The 14802-nt window shown below is 35.4% G+C and overlaps 1 protein-coding gene across 2 annotated transcripts; it reads right to left on the bottom strand.

Annotated features, from left to right (window-relative positions):
- Positions 1–5869: 5869 nt before the first annotated feature.
- LOC306887283 (RNA-binding protein 24-like) lies at positions 5870–13437 on the bottom strand (the record flags this gene model as incomplete). 2 transcript variants are annotated; one of them, XM_079444908.1, is made up of 5 exons in its annotated part: positions 5870–6164; positions 10882–10941; positions 12035–12089; positions 12698–12821; positions 13270–13437. In XM_079444908.1, the coding sequence occupies 5 exons, from the start codon at positions 13435–13437 to the stop codon at positions 5870–5872; spliced, it is 702 nt and encodes a 233-aa protein (XP_079301034.1). The 2 variants fall into 2 exon arrangements, with proteins under 2 accessions (XP_079301034.1, XP_079301035.1); XM_079444909.1 differs by lacking the exon at positions 10882–10941.
- Between the last annotated feature and the right edge of the window lie 1365 nt (positions 13438–14802).

Genomic DNA, 14802 nt, shown 5'->3' with positions numbered 1-14802 from the left:
GTGATATGAGGAAGCAACATATGCACAGGAAGCAGTGTGGCACACCACCTTGCTTCCTTTACATAGGCTTCCTGATATAGGCCCACAACATCAGAAATACAGCAGTATATTTCATTGTACACATGGGGTACTTTTTATCCCTGTGTTCACCAAACCCATCTTGAGTGTTTGCTGCTAAAAAGCTCATTTTTTAGTTTCATCTGACCATAGAAGCCCGTCCCATTTGAAGATCCAGTCGTGTCTGGCAAATGAATATGGTGGAGATTGTTTTTGGATGAGAGCATTCCCTTTTCTAGATTTGTCATGAAACCCTCACAAACAACATGTGGTGATGTAGGTGCTGTCTGATCTTTTTTTTTTTTTTTTGTGGCTTTTTTGACGCCAAGACTCAAGTATTTCCAGCAGTTCTTCAGCTGTGGTCCTTGAAAGCACACCCTATCAGTTTTCTTAATTTAATTAAATTTTTATTATGAGTGTATACACAAATAAAAGTGGACCGTTTACAGTAAAGGAAAAACATCTGTATTCGTGTCTGATGAGAGATGTATAGTTGCATTTCAGTTTCTCTTTAAATAAATTCGTTTTGGCTTGACTTTTATATGTTGTCTATAACGAATGCCATTATAATTTGTATATATAAACCTCTTTTCCTAGCTTTCCTTCACTTTTAAATAGCTTAAAGGGGCTGTGCGCATTTTACTTTCAAATTAGAGGCAATTCAGAGTCAATTGCTTGAATGCAATTGTTTTTGCAAATACAACGTCAAACTCACTTTAGCCTATATACAGTATAAAACATAGAACTTTCATTAACAAAACGATTAAAAATACACCATGCTATAGGCTATGCCTAATATAAAATAACAAATAACTTACAATCAGCAAACTAACAAGCATTGTTCAATACTGAAGCCACATTTTCAAAACTGCTCATACAGTCTGCATTACCAGCATGAATCTTGGCCAAACTGTTTATCTCACTCAGATCAACATAACACTTCATATATGCCTCAAAATCAGCTTGTTTCTCCATAACACTGGCAACAATTCTCATTCTCACTCTCACCGTAAACACCGTCTTGCTGCAAGCCTAATATGTGTATAGAAGATTTATTCTTTTTTAAATCCATGCAGCAAGTGTTTTAAAAATAGCCTGAAAAAAAAATACTTTAATGCATTACAGATGCCTTTTCACTGTAACTTTTATGGGTAGCTTGAATGTAAAACATGGTCATGAATTCGTCATTTGTAAAATACAAATTCATTGTGATACCCAAATAATCAACGTTGTTACATTTTCCTTGATTTTCATGTCCATGTATAACTTTATTAATTTTTTATTATTTTGTGTTTATGCTTAGGGGGAGAAAGAGCTGTGGTGATGTTGTAAGCCCTTCATTTAAGGCAAGGTGAGGGGCGACAGTACAGTGCCTGCAGTGTCTTCCTTGCGTCTCATTACAACCTGATCTCATGATATAAACAGTTTGCCAAATAAAAATGAAAACTTGTGGTATTGATACGTAAAAATGGACTTTGGCGTGTATATGCTACACGATGGGTAGGATTAGGGTTGTGGGGTAGATGCGTATCATATGTTTTATTTGTGGGTGTATTTAGTGCTTTAGTCGCTGGGGAGGCCTGGTTTAATGCCAACATTATGAAGCTGCAGGCCTCCCAGAACTATCGTTTTTTCAGACGGTGCCACCTGCTGCTTGGAAGATTATATAACCTGATTAGATAAGACATCTTCCAACTACTTCCTGAGTAATAATGATTCTCAGAATTAGTCATCAATGTTATAGATGTTCTTTTTCCAGAAACTGTGTTTGTAATATGTAAAATATGATATTTGAAAGTGCTTATTTTGCTGCATTTGTTCTAAAGAAAACCATGTCTAGCCACACATCTATTTTTAACCTCAACATTTGACTGGGCACAATGACCTGGCATGATCTGACCTATAGATAATGGATGAGTGACATAATTCACTGATTATGTCCTGATTCATAATTCGCATAAAGACTACTCTAGCTGAACTATTAGACAAAATACAAACCCTGAAAACCCAAAAAGCCTGTGGTGTCGATGGCATCCTAAATGAAATGATAAAATACACGGAGCACAAATTCAAATTAGCCATCCTCAAGCTCTTCAATATCATCCTTAGTTCAGGTATATTCCCCAACATTTGGAACAAAGGCCTAATCACCCCAATCCATAAAAACAGAGACAGATTTGACCCTAATATCTACCGTGGCATATGTGTAAACAGCAACCTAGGTAAACTTTTCTGCAACATCCTAAACAGCAGACTAGCCCATATTCTTAGAGACAGAAATGTCCTGAGCAAGTGTTGCACATCAGACCATATATACACTCTCCATACCTTAATCCATAAGCAAATCAACCAAAACAAAAGCACAATTGTACACAAATGTACAAAAACAACAAATCTGCTGTTAAGATTGGTAACAAACACACAGAATTCCTCCCTCGGTGTCGTGGAGTGAGACAGGGCTGCAGCTTAAGTCCTACACTGTTCAATATCTACATAAATGAGTTAGCCAGGGCTCTGGATCAGTCTTACTCTACTAGACACTGAAGTCAAATGCCTCCTGTTTGCTGATGATCCACTAAAGAGGGTCTACAGCAGCATCTAGACCTCCTGCACAGCTTCTGTCAGTCAGTTAACCCCAAAAAGACAAAAATAATGATTTTCAGAAAAAGACCCAGCAACCAAGACCAACATCATAGTTTTAAATTAGACAACATGCTCCTTGAGCACACGCAGAACTACACTTATCTTGGCATAAATATTACCAACACAGGGAATTTTAACAAAGCTGTGAACGAAATACCTACAACATTGGAGAGACGCAACAGCCCTACAAAGTAAACTGGAATGCTATTTGGCCCTAAATAGAGAATATGAATTGGCAGGATACCTGAGTACAGTGAGTGACCCTAAACTGAGGAAAGTCCTGAGCATGTACAGACTCAGTCAACACAATCTCACCACAGAGACCGGCAGACACAGACAGACCTGGCTACCAAAAGAGACTGTGTCTCCACTGCACAGGAAATGAAGTGGAAACAGAACTGCACTTCCTGACATCCTGCCCTAAATATGCACAAATTAGGGACACTTTCTATCCCCATTTCACAACTCACCACAAAGACTTCCTTCAGAAACCAAATATGGACAAATTCCCATACCTGCTGCTAGGAGAAAGCCCAGCAAGCTCAAACCTGGCCGCCAGGTATGTGAGGTCCTGTCACGACAGAACTACCAACACTCTCACTATATGCCTAGAGGCACTTCTATAAAATAATATATTTTTTTTTTTTCATTATTATTGTTATTTTTTTATTGTATAGTGTTATTAAAGCTTTCTTTCACCATGCCAATAAAGCTATTTGAATCTTGAGTCTCAAAGCCTTAGAAATGGCTTTATAACCAGGCACTTTCCAGACTGATACATGTCAACTATTTTGTTTCTCTTCAGTTCTTGGATTTCTTTAGATCGTGGCATGATGTGTTGCTCTTTAAGCATGCTTCACTTTGTCAGACAGGTTCTATTTAAGTGATTTCTTGTTTCAACAGGTCTGGCAGTAATCAGAACTGGGTCTGTCTAGTGACATTTTAACTCTGCTTTCTAAAATAATGCGGTTAATCACAGTTCTTTCTTTATTTAACGGGAGGGGGCAATTAATTTTCACGTAGGGCCAGGTCATTTTGGACAGCTTTTTTCCCTTAATAAATGAAATCATCATTTAAAAACTGCATTTTGTATTTACTAGGGTTATCCTTGGGTAATATTAAAATTAGTTTGATGATCTGAATCTTTTAAGTGTGAAAAATATGCAAACAAAAAAACAGGAAGGGGTAAAAACCTTTTCACAGCACTGTATATATAAAATAAATAATTACACAAAATAAGAATATGCAGCAGCGTGCTCACACTGACATCTGCTGGAGATGATGACCAATTACACACACACACACACACGCGCACGCACACACACACGCACACACACGCACGCACACACACACGCGCGCACGCACACACAGACACGCACGCACACATACGCACGCACACACAGACACGCACGCACACATACGCACGCGCACGCACACAGACACGCATGCACACACTAGAATTTTAACTCAAATTTAAATGAAAGACATAAAAAAAACAACTAAATAAGTAATACATATAAAATCAATAAAAACTATAAACTTTAAAATGGTATAATAATTACACTGAAAAAAGTGAGACAAGATACTTTTTAAATAAATCAATTATCTGATGCACATTTGATCAAATGTTACTTATTCCATGTGATACTCCAGTAATCAATGATTTTCATTAAGAGCAAAGTGTAAATAATGATCTTCAGGATGACAAACTGATCGGCCGTACAACAAAGATTGTTAAATAAAGTCATTTCAGTTGCAGTGAACTGATGTTGTTAGATACAGCCTTTTATTACACAAATACTTGGACATATATTCTGTAGATGCACATATCAATGCAATAATTTCCTTTCGCCACATTTATCCCTTCATACATGTCACTTATATGAAATAACACAAAGGAAACAACAAATTCAATTCGATGACATTCACTTCTGTTAACCCTGATGAAGGCACATTAATCCAGTAGTGAAGTTTGACACACACAGTGCACACAAGCTCTCAGTAGCGCTCAAAGCTGTTATTTTTGAAAATCAAGCTATAAATATAAAATTAATATTTTCAATAACCCAAAAGATTGCAAGTAGAACTAAATTGACGATCGGTTGCATTATGCTGTATTAAGGCACAGAGTTGCACTAGTGTAGCTGAACACTCATTTCTCGACTGTCTGTGGTCCTGTAAGGCACTTCGTTTGATTTCCAAAGACAAATAATTAATAATCTGTCCAACAGTAATATATTCAGGCTCATGAGGTGATCAAGAACCGTGATTATGAAAATCATCAAGACAAGTCATCTGTAGCCTGTGATGTGTTTAAAGGAATAGTTCACGCAAAAATGAAAATGTGTTCACCCTCAAGATTGAGTGTTTCTTCATCAGGTTTGTATAAATGCAGTCATACATTTCTCCAAACCTGATGAAGAAACAAACTCATCCTAATCTCAGATGAACTGAAGGGGAGTACAATTCATTTTTGCATGAATTACCATGAATAATAATTTCTGTGCAACACAAAAGCAGAAATTTGGAAGATATTTATGCATCTGTGTGCGGTTAATGCATAATATCTGAATGCAAATGTGAAACGTTTATGGTGCTTTAATAATAAAACCACAATGTTTCTTTGTGTTGCACTTTAAGGGTTTTTAATAGTGCTGTCAAACGATTAATCGCATCCAAAATAAAAGTTTTGTTCACATATGTGTGTGTACTGTGTATATTTATATTAAAGACCCACACATACAGTATATATTTTGAAAATATTTAGTATATTAATTTAACTTGTATATAAATATATTTAATATATAAAGGTAACATTTTTCTTAAATATATACATGCATGTGTGTGTATTTATATATAGGCCTACATAAATATACACAGCACACACACATATATTATGTAAACAAAAACTTTTATTTTGGATGCGATTAATCGCGACAGCACTAGTTTTTAATGAGGGTGAGTGAATAATGAAAAAAATATTAGTTGCGTGTAAGAAACGTAGTGTTGATCACATGACCATGTTTGACAAGCTACAGCTTTCTTTTCCGTAATAAATATTAAATACTAGGCCTAAAAATAAAATAGCAATAATAACAATAACCGAACAATAAAAAACATACATGGGTTTCTTTGGCTGATACAGTCATAAATGTAAACGGTGGGTTTCTCATTGCATGCGGTCCGTCTGCAGCTGCTGCGGTTGATATTGAGCGAATGCGGCCGCCGCGGATCCGGGCGACGCCAGAGGCTGCTGGACGTAACCGTATCCGGTCGCAGCGGCGGCGGAGACATAACCTGCGGCGGCTGGTGAGGCGGCGTACGGATACTGATCGCTGTACTGTGCGTACGCAGCGGCGGTGTAGTCCAGGTACGGAGACGAGGCTGCAGACGCCGGCTGGACGTGAGGAATCACCATGCTGGGCTGCACAAACGCCTGCGGATACATATAGTGAGCGGGAATCCTGAGGGACACAGAGATCATGAGATTCAAACAGTGCTCTGCAGGGTCACTCACATCCATAGCATTGCCACAATACAGCATGCTGGGAAGAATCAATGATCATTTCACATCAGAAGGTTTACAGGTATAAACTGCATTGCTGTTTTGAACAATTTGTATTATTGAAAGTCAAAAAAATATACTAATGGGCTTCATTCATTAAATATACCAGCAGAATGAATTTGTGTAAATCATTTTTATTTATTTTTTACATAAATTGTCACATTCAACTTAATGCAAAAATTATTGTGTGACCCTGGTCCACAAAACCAAATTGTTGAAATTGAGATTTATACATAATCATGTATGGTTTGTTATGATCGGACAATATTTGAAAATCTGGAATCTGAGGGTGCCAAAAAAATCTAAATATTGAGAAAATCACCTTTAAAGTTGTTCAAATGAAGTTCTTAGCAATGCATATTACTAATCAAAAATGAAGTTTTGATATATTTACGGTAGGAAATTTACTAAATATCTTCATGGAACATGATCTTTACTTAATATCCTAATGATTTTTGGCATAAAAGAAAAATTTATAATTTTGAAATGTATACATTATATTTTATGATTATTTATTTATTAATTCATTTAAGATAGTTTATCCACAGATTTCTATTTTATTTTGAGAATTTTTAAAAATATTTTTTGTTTTTTAATTGAAATGAAACTAATTATGAACAAAGTGCCCATAGTTTTAGATTTCTGAATGATTCACACAGACATTCATTTTGCTTATAATTCACAAATGAAGCTTAATTGGTGAATCACAGCTCATTAAATCAATGTCATCACTCATTAATAGTGCTGTTGCTAACGAGAGTCCATCTTTAGCCTTTGAATCTTAACGATGATTCAGATGTATGCTTTTGCATTATTGATATCATGGCAAACCTATTTCATTTGCAAACTCAGCATTCAATTATGAGTTCACGTCATATTATTGTCTAACCCCGCACTCAAATAAAACAAAGTACTATGAGCAAAGCAGACCGATCAATATCACAGCAGAAAAAACCCGTCCAAAAAAAGAAAACAGAGCTTTGACAGCAATTCTGCAATCAAAAACAGGGTCAGTGTTACTGACACACCAAACAATACTGAAACGAAAGAAGAGAAATCCAGATACACACTCGCGTGCATTCACACATCTCTCACACACACACACACACACGAAGAGAAATAAGAGTAGAAATCTGCTGCTTCTGTGCTGAATGGAAAATAAGCAGCAGGCGCTTCAACTGGGTTTGCTGCATCTTTATACTACAAAGGTGGCATATGAAGTTGCATCTGAAGTACAGCAAATAAGTCAAATACATTTCACCCCAGAATCGAAAGAAAAAAAAAAAAAGGAAAAAAAATTGACTTATATATTTTGTTTTATAGCAGTGACATTATTTTCAAGATAATCATGTATTTCCCCCCAAGTTCTTACTACTGAATTGCATCTAGACATGATTTAAATTTAAATTATTAATGATTCTCATGCTGTACCATACTATACATCGTACTGTATTTTTTTTATCCTTAAAAATGAAAGGCAGCACAGAAAATCTTGTTTAAATAAATTAAATAAAATATTAGTTTTTTTGAGAAACTGGGAGGGTAAACGTGCTCAGTCACACAAATAAAATAAAATAAAATAAATCGTATTTTTTTTATTTTTTTAAATATTTTTTTTTAATTAAATAAAAAAAAATTAATTTAATTAAAATAAATAAAATACAAAATAAAAACATTATTTTGAGGAACTTGGTTGCTAAATGTGCTGAAATAATGTCACACTGAATAAAATAAAAAACTAAAATAGGAAAATAAAATATATTAAAAAATAATAATAAAATAAAATAAATGTAGGTAAATGTGCTCAGTCCTGCAAATAATGTGACAAAGCAAAAACTACACTTAAACAAACAAACAAATAAATATGAAAATAAATATTGAAAGTTGATTTTTGTGCACAGCTGTCATAAAAAAAAAAGACAGTGAAGACAGTGGAAAATTCCCTGCACTGTTTTTAGCCGATCAGAAACATTCTTCATCTCTTAATCATTCTGCATGACCTTCTACGAGTTTGTGAGTGACTTCAGCATTGCAGCTATAACTGCTTACAGGATGTTTAATTTGACAGTGTAACGACGCCTGAAGTCTTGGGAAGTTTAAACAGGTTTAATTTCTGAGCCTCTAGCAGCACCACTCAAACTGCAAAAATAATCACTGTTAAGACCCGTGTGTTGCCAGGCAGATTTGCTCTTTATTTCTCCCAAACGTGCAAAAACAACAGGTGCTGGAGTTAAAAGTGTTCACAGATGAGCTGTGAGTCTGGAGAGTGACAGGACGGCTGCTATTTCTGCTGCGCCACTGTTAATGAAGCAACACACGGCCTGAGACTTTAACTCAGTCCTGAACACACAGAACCAATTACAATACAAGACAGTCCACTGGAAAATAACTTGCTCTTTTGATTACACTGATTGCTTTACTAGAGGACTTGCATGAAGTATTTATAGAAGCTTAATAATAAAAATACAAAAAACCATTGTGACTATCTCGTAATTCTGACCTTTTTCCTCAAAATTCTAAATTTACATTTCATAATTCCAACTTTTTTCTGTGAATTCTAAAATTGCATCCCAGAATTCCGCCTTTTTTCCTCAAAATTCTAAAATGACATCCCAGAATGCTGACTTTTCCTCAAAATTCTAAAATAATTAAATGTCATAATTCTGAATTTTTTCTTAAATTCAAAAATCACATTTCATTATTCTGACATTTTTCTCAAAATTCTAAAATTCTTAGGTTCGCAATTCTGAGAAGTCTCAGAATTTATATAAACTCAGAATTAAGACAAAAAAAGTCAGAATTGTGAAATAATGACAATTATCTTTTCTATTGTTAAAACATAGCTTCCATAAGTAAATAACCATTTTTCTCTTAATAAATTGATTTTGCCCCTCCTAGATCCAAAATTACATGAGATTTAACAGCATATCACTATGAATGTAGAGTAAAATATAACCTAACCCTGAACCCTGAGCATGTCATTGTTAAAAATACCCCTGTTACTAAGCTGCAGCGGCAACTTTCTTACGACAAACATATTTTCGTCCTTCATGTCCAGAACATTTGGGGGTTTCCAGAGTTCAGGCTAATTTAAGCTATTGTAAATCACAGAAACAGAGGGCTGATCTCTGGTGTCTCTGAACACCTGTTGTCTTGTGCTGCAGCTGCTCTCTGGACTGAATCTTCCTGGAAGGACAGTGACCGTGGATCGGTCAGCAGGACGATATGGTGCAATACTGTGTTACTTAGGCCCAAAACACTCTTTACATGAGCACATGAACACACACTTATAGCTATGCAAACTCAGGGTCTCATGCTGTTGCTTTCTGAAATGTATTAGAATACAGTGCATAACATCCGTTACATTCTGTGCTACATTAATTACATTTATAGTTATTAACTATAACTATATTTAATTAAAACTAGAACCATAAAAACAGTTTCAGTACTTGACATAAAATATAAATATTTTTTTTATGTTGTTGTAGTTAATAACTATAATGACAAACTTAAAAAAATAATAAAAATGACAAAAACACACGAAAAAATCCTAATACTATCCTGATCATAAATCCTAAATTCAGCTGAAATAAAATAAAATATAATAAATATTATTAAAATATATTATTTTAGTTTATATTATTGTTATTTTATTTTAGCTAGCTGTCAAGGCACCACTTAAAAATTAAAAAATTAAATATAAAAATAAAAAACATGAATAATATTAATAGTGGTACCATCACAGTAATTTTAATTAGAAATATACCAGAAAACAGTTGTGACAAAAACAGTTCAATCAATTCACAATGAACTGTTTTATTGATTATTTACCACAAAACTTTGCTAGAAATTCTCATGTTATCGCCTCATTAAGTGGAATTGCTTGCATTCCTTATTTATAAGGAATATTTTAGACAAATGAATGCTAAATGAATGAACGTAAATGTTTTCATTATTAGAGTTGAGACTTTATTTTAGAAATATGTTAACAGCAAACTCCTAAAATTAATTGAATGAGTCACCTGCTATCTGTAAGACAATACAGAAGGCATTACTTGACGTCTATTTCACACATGAAGTTTCGTGAAAAAAAAAAATCAGTAAAGATAAATGAAAGGCAAATGAATTAGTAAAAAAAAACCCCAGAGGCACAAGATACACAGCAACATGCAAGCCGTGAGTAGTTTTGTTTTGAGGGAAACCGTGAGCCCTTAAACAACAAAACACCACAAATCCTGTTCAGATGAAGAGAAAATAAATCAAACAAGCTGTGCACAATCATCAAATCCAGGAAGATACGACCGTCTCCCAGAATCCCCACGTCCTACCGTACACTCGTTTCTATTAAAGCACACGGTTTAGCTATAAAAGCACTTCAGATCCAAACGCACAGCAAAGCTGCTCTCCAAAAACAACCTCCATGCAAGCTAATCACCATCGGGTTCGAGTCTACTGAATTCTGACTTTGTTCATCTCGTTCACCTCTTAGGTTACGTTAACCGAACGCGAGCCTGTCAGATCAGAGAGAGACACAGCACATGGAGAGAGAAGACACAGACGGAGACGTTTCAAATAAAACGCACACAACAAAGGTTAAAAAAAGCAGACGAACACACCTCATAACCTGGCGGAAAGGAGGAGGATACAGTAATGGGGAATGATCATCCTCACTATCTCTATGACACAAGGAGAACAACAGTTTATGACACAGGAATCCATCCAAAATGCACAGAAATCAACACAAATATAGAATATTGCAGCATGTAGGAATATGATATTGCAATTTATCTTTAAAGGTGAAGTGCATCATTTTCTAATTTACTTCCGGTGACTCTTCAGATGCGATACAACGATGCATACAAATAACACACAACACCTTTAAAGCAATGCAATGATAAAAATTAGTCTAGGATGACAAAATGCAATCTTTTCCAATATCATATATTTACATGTAGGAATGTAGATAAATGAGAGAATGCTTAAAGGAATAGTTCACCTAAAAATGTAAATGTGTTCACCTGCAGGCCATCTAAGATGGTTTCTTCATCAGGTTTGTATAAATGTGTCTCTGCATCAGTGTCTCAGCAATGGATGCTCTGCAGTGAATGGGTGCCGTCAGAATGAGAGTCCAAACAGCTGATAAAAACATCACAATAATCCACACCACTCCAGTCCATCAGTTAACATCTGGAGAAGACAAAAGCTGAAACTAATCCAGCATTAAGATGCTTTTAACTCAAATATGAGTCCATAAACCATAATAACGCTTCCTCCAGTGAAAAAGTGCATCTGCTGTTGTCTCTCACATCAAAATCCAGCCACATATTTGTTTAGAGCTGTTTTGTCTTGTAAACGCTGCTTGATCTGTGCAGATTTCTCTCCTGATTCAGACCAGAACACTTTTTTCACTGGAGGAAGCGTTATTATGGATTATGGACTCTATGTATTTGAGTTAAAAACATCTTAATGCTGGATTTGTTTGAGCTTTTGTCTTCTCCAGATGTTAACTGATGGACTGGAGTGGTGTGGATTATTGTGATGTTTTTATCAGCTGTTTGGACTCTCATTCTGACGGCACCCATTCACTGCAGAGCATCCATTGCTGAGACACTGATGCAGAGACACATTTCTACAAACCTGATGAAGAAACAAACTCATCCTAATCTCAGATGACCTGAAGGTGAGCACATTTTCATGATGAACTATTTTTTAAGAACTAATGAATCTACACAAACAATATACAGTCATCAATAGTCTTGTTACACTTACCCATAAGGCTGTTGGATATACGTAGGGTGTATTTGAGGGACACCAAATGAAAAGCCTGTGAAAAACAATCTTATTGCATTTATTTATTTTAATATTTAAATAATACAAGAAAACATACACTCAAAAAAAACGGTGCTATATAGCACTAAAAGTGGTTCTTTGGCTCGTAATCATAGGGGAATCACTTTTGGTGCTGTATAGCACTAAATCTTGGTGCTTCAGTGGTTCTTCAGCGGTTCTTTGGCATGACTGAGGTGCTATATAGCACTGCTACCATATACAGAACCTGTTAAACTCCTGTATGGTTCTTCAGCGGTTCTTTGGGGTGATTAAGGTGCTATATAGCATCACTGCCGTACAAAGAACCTGTTAAGCCCCTTTAAAGGTTCTTTACGAGCCAAAGAGCCACTGTTGGTGCTGTTTAGCACCATTTTTGTTGAAGAAGTACAGTGTGATATGGCACCTCTTATGGTTCTACATAGCACCATTTGACAGGTGCTGTATAGGACCTTTAAAGATATGGTGCTATACAGAAGTAGTTCCCTTATGATTCTGAGCCAAGAACCACTTTTAGTGCTATATAGTACCATTTTTTTTAGAGTGTATAATGACCAAAATAGACATTATTTCTACAATAAAACAAGAGCGACCGGATCCTCTTACCTGGCTGCATGATCCGTGGCTTGGCCCCGAGGTACGCCAGGTTCACGTTGGCTTTCCTGCCGTCTATGATGGGGTTTGGGTCCTTACAGGCTCTTTCTGCTGCGGATCGATCGGCCATCGTCACCTACAGATTCATGAGAAGACGGACAAAAACACACATTCAGTGTTTCCAGTGATGCTCCATGTGAATGTGACGGCAAGTAAATTGTAATACAGACAGATGGATAGACAGATCAAATCAGGGTTATTATAGTTGACTAAAACCATCAATAACTAATTTCATTGCTTGAAATAAAATAAACGTTAAATGAGATCAAATCAAATTAAAAACTTTTTATTTCTGCTAGTAGCCAAGGAATTTTTTTTACATTTTTACATAACCTTGATACACTAAAATAACAAAAACTGAAATAAAAATTATAACTATACATACATGTGTGTGTGTGTGTGTGTAAAAGTGCTAAAAATGTAAACTATTAATACTTTCACTAAAATTGCAAAAACATTCAAGATAGATAGATAGATAGATAGATAGATAGATAGATAGATAGATAGATAGATAGATAGCTTACAAATCCATAGCCTCTGGATTTCCCCGTTTGTCTGTCAGTAATGACAACAGCTTCCTCGATTTCTCCAAACACTTCAAAGTATTTCCTGAGGCTGGAGTCGGTGGTGTGATACGGAAGACCTCCGACGAAGATCTTGGTGTATGTGGTGTCCTTCTGAGAGCTGTGCATCCTCACGACGGCTTAAACAGGCTCAAACTTTCACTACGACTGCTTAAATCAATAACAACTCGTATTCCTGGAAGGCAGCAGTAACAGAGCGCGGATGATTTGATATGAGGTAGAATAAAGCGCAGCAAACCAGCGCGTCTGTCAGGGGACAAAACTCCAAACCATATGGTTTTGGTGACTTACCTCACACGCGGATATAGACCACGCCCACAGCCAGCCCCGCCACGCCCATTGGCCAGTCTAACCACGCCCACACTAGAAACCTGTCCCTTTCACTCTATGGTTGACTACATTTATTGCTTGCTTACTCACTCTCATGTGACTAATGATTGATTTTGTTGATTAAATGCCTGAATATTTTTTAATTTTGTTGGCGTTGTTATAATATTTAACTGAAGCTAGGACTTAATTCTTTGTCCTGCTGATTTATAATCAATGTTGGAAACCGTTGTGCTACTTCATATTTTTTGGGGACCTGTGATATATACTGTATATTTTTTTAGGATTCTCTGATTAATCAAAAAAGAACTGCATTTATCTAAAAAAAATAATTTTGTGTTACAATATACAATGCTATTGAAAAGTTTGGGGTCGGTAGGTTTTTTCTTTCTTTTTTTTAAGAAATTAATACTTTTATTCAGGAGGGATGTGTTAGATGAATAAAAAGTCATAGTAAAGACTTATATTGTTAGAAAATATTTATATTTTGAACAAATGCTGCTCTTTTTAACTTTGTATTCATCAAGGAATCAAAGACAAAACTATCACAGTTTCCAAAAAACTATGAAGCAACACAACAGTTTCAACACTCATAATAAATCAGCATATTAGAATGATTTCTGAAGGATCATGGGACACTGAAGACTGGAGTAATGATGCTGAAAATACAGTGCTGCGTCAAATAAATAAATTCTATTTTAAAGTATATTAAAATTGGAAACCAATATTAGGAATTGCAATAAGATTTCACAATATTACTGTTTTTTCTGTATTTTTGATCGAATAAATACAGCCTTGATGAGCAGAAGAGACTCCCTTAAAAGACATTGAAAATCTTACTGACTTTTGAGCGGCAGTGTACATACATACAATTGTATCATGTTGTTCCAAACATTTACACCATTATTTTTTTTCTGTGCAACACAATATGAGACATTATAAAGAATGCCAGTGTGCTCAGTGCTAAAAAATTGGATTGATCTTTACCATGTTTTGCTTCTTAACTCTGGGCCATTGGTTTAATTCCCTGAATACAGTGTGAGTTCCTTTAGATAAGTGCATTTGGAAATGCATATATTTATTTTATGATTTTAGATGTATTCCACGGACGTTCTTAGCAGTATTCAGAGTTTCTATTGCAGATGT

This window comes from Barbus barbus (genome assembly GCF_936440315.1).
Source record: "Barbus barbus genome assembly, chromosome: 21".
In the NCBI taxonomy this organism is placed as follows: Eukaryota; Metazoa; Chordata; class Actinopteri; order Cypriniformes; family Cyprinidae; genus Barbus; species Barbus barbus.
This window is presented reverse-complemented; position numbering and strand designations above follow the sequence as displayed.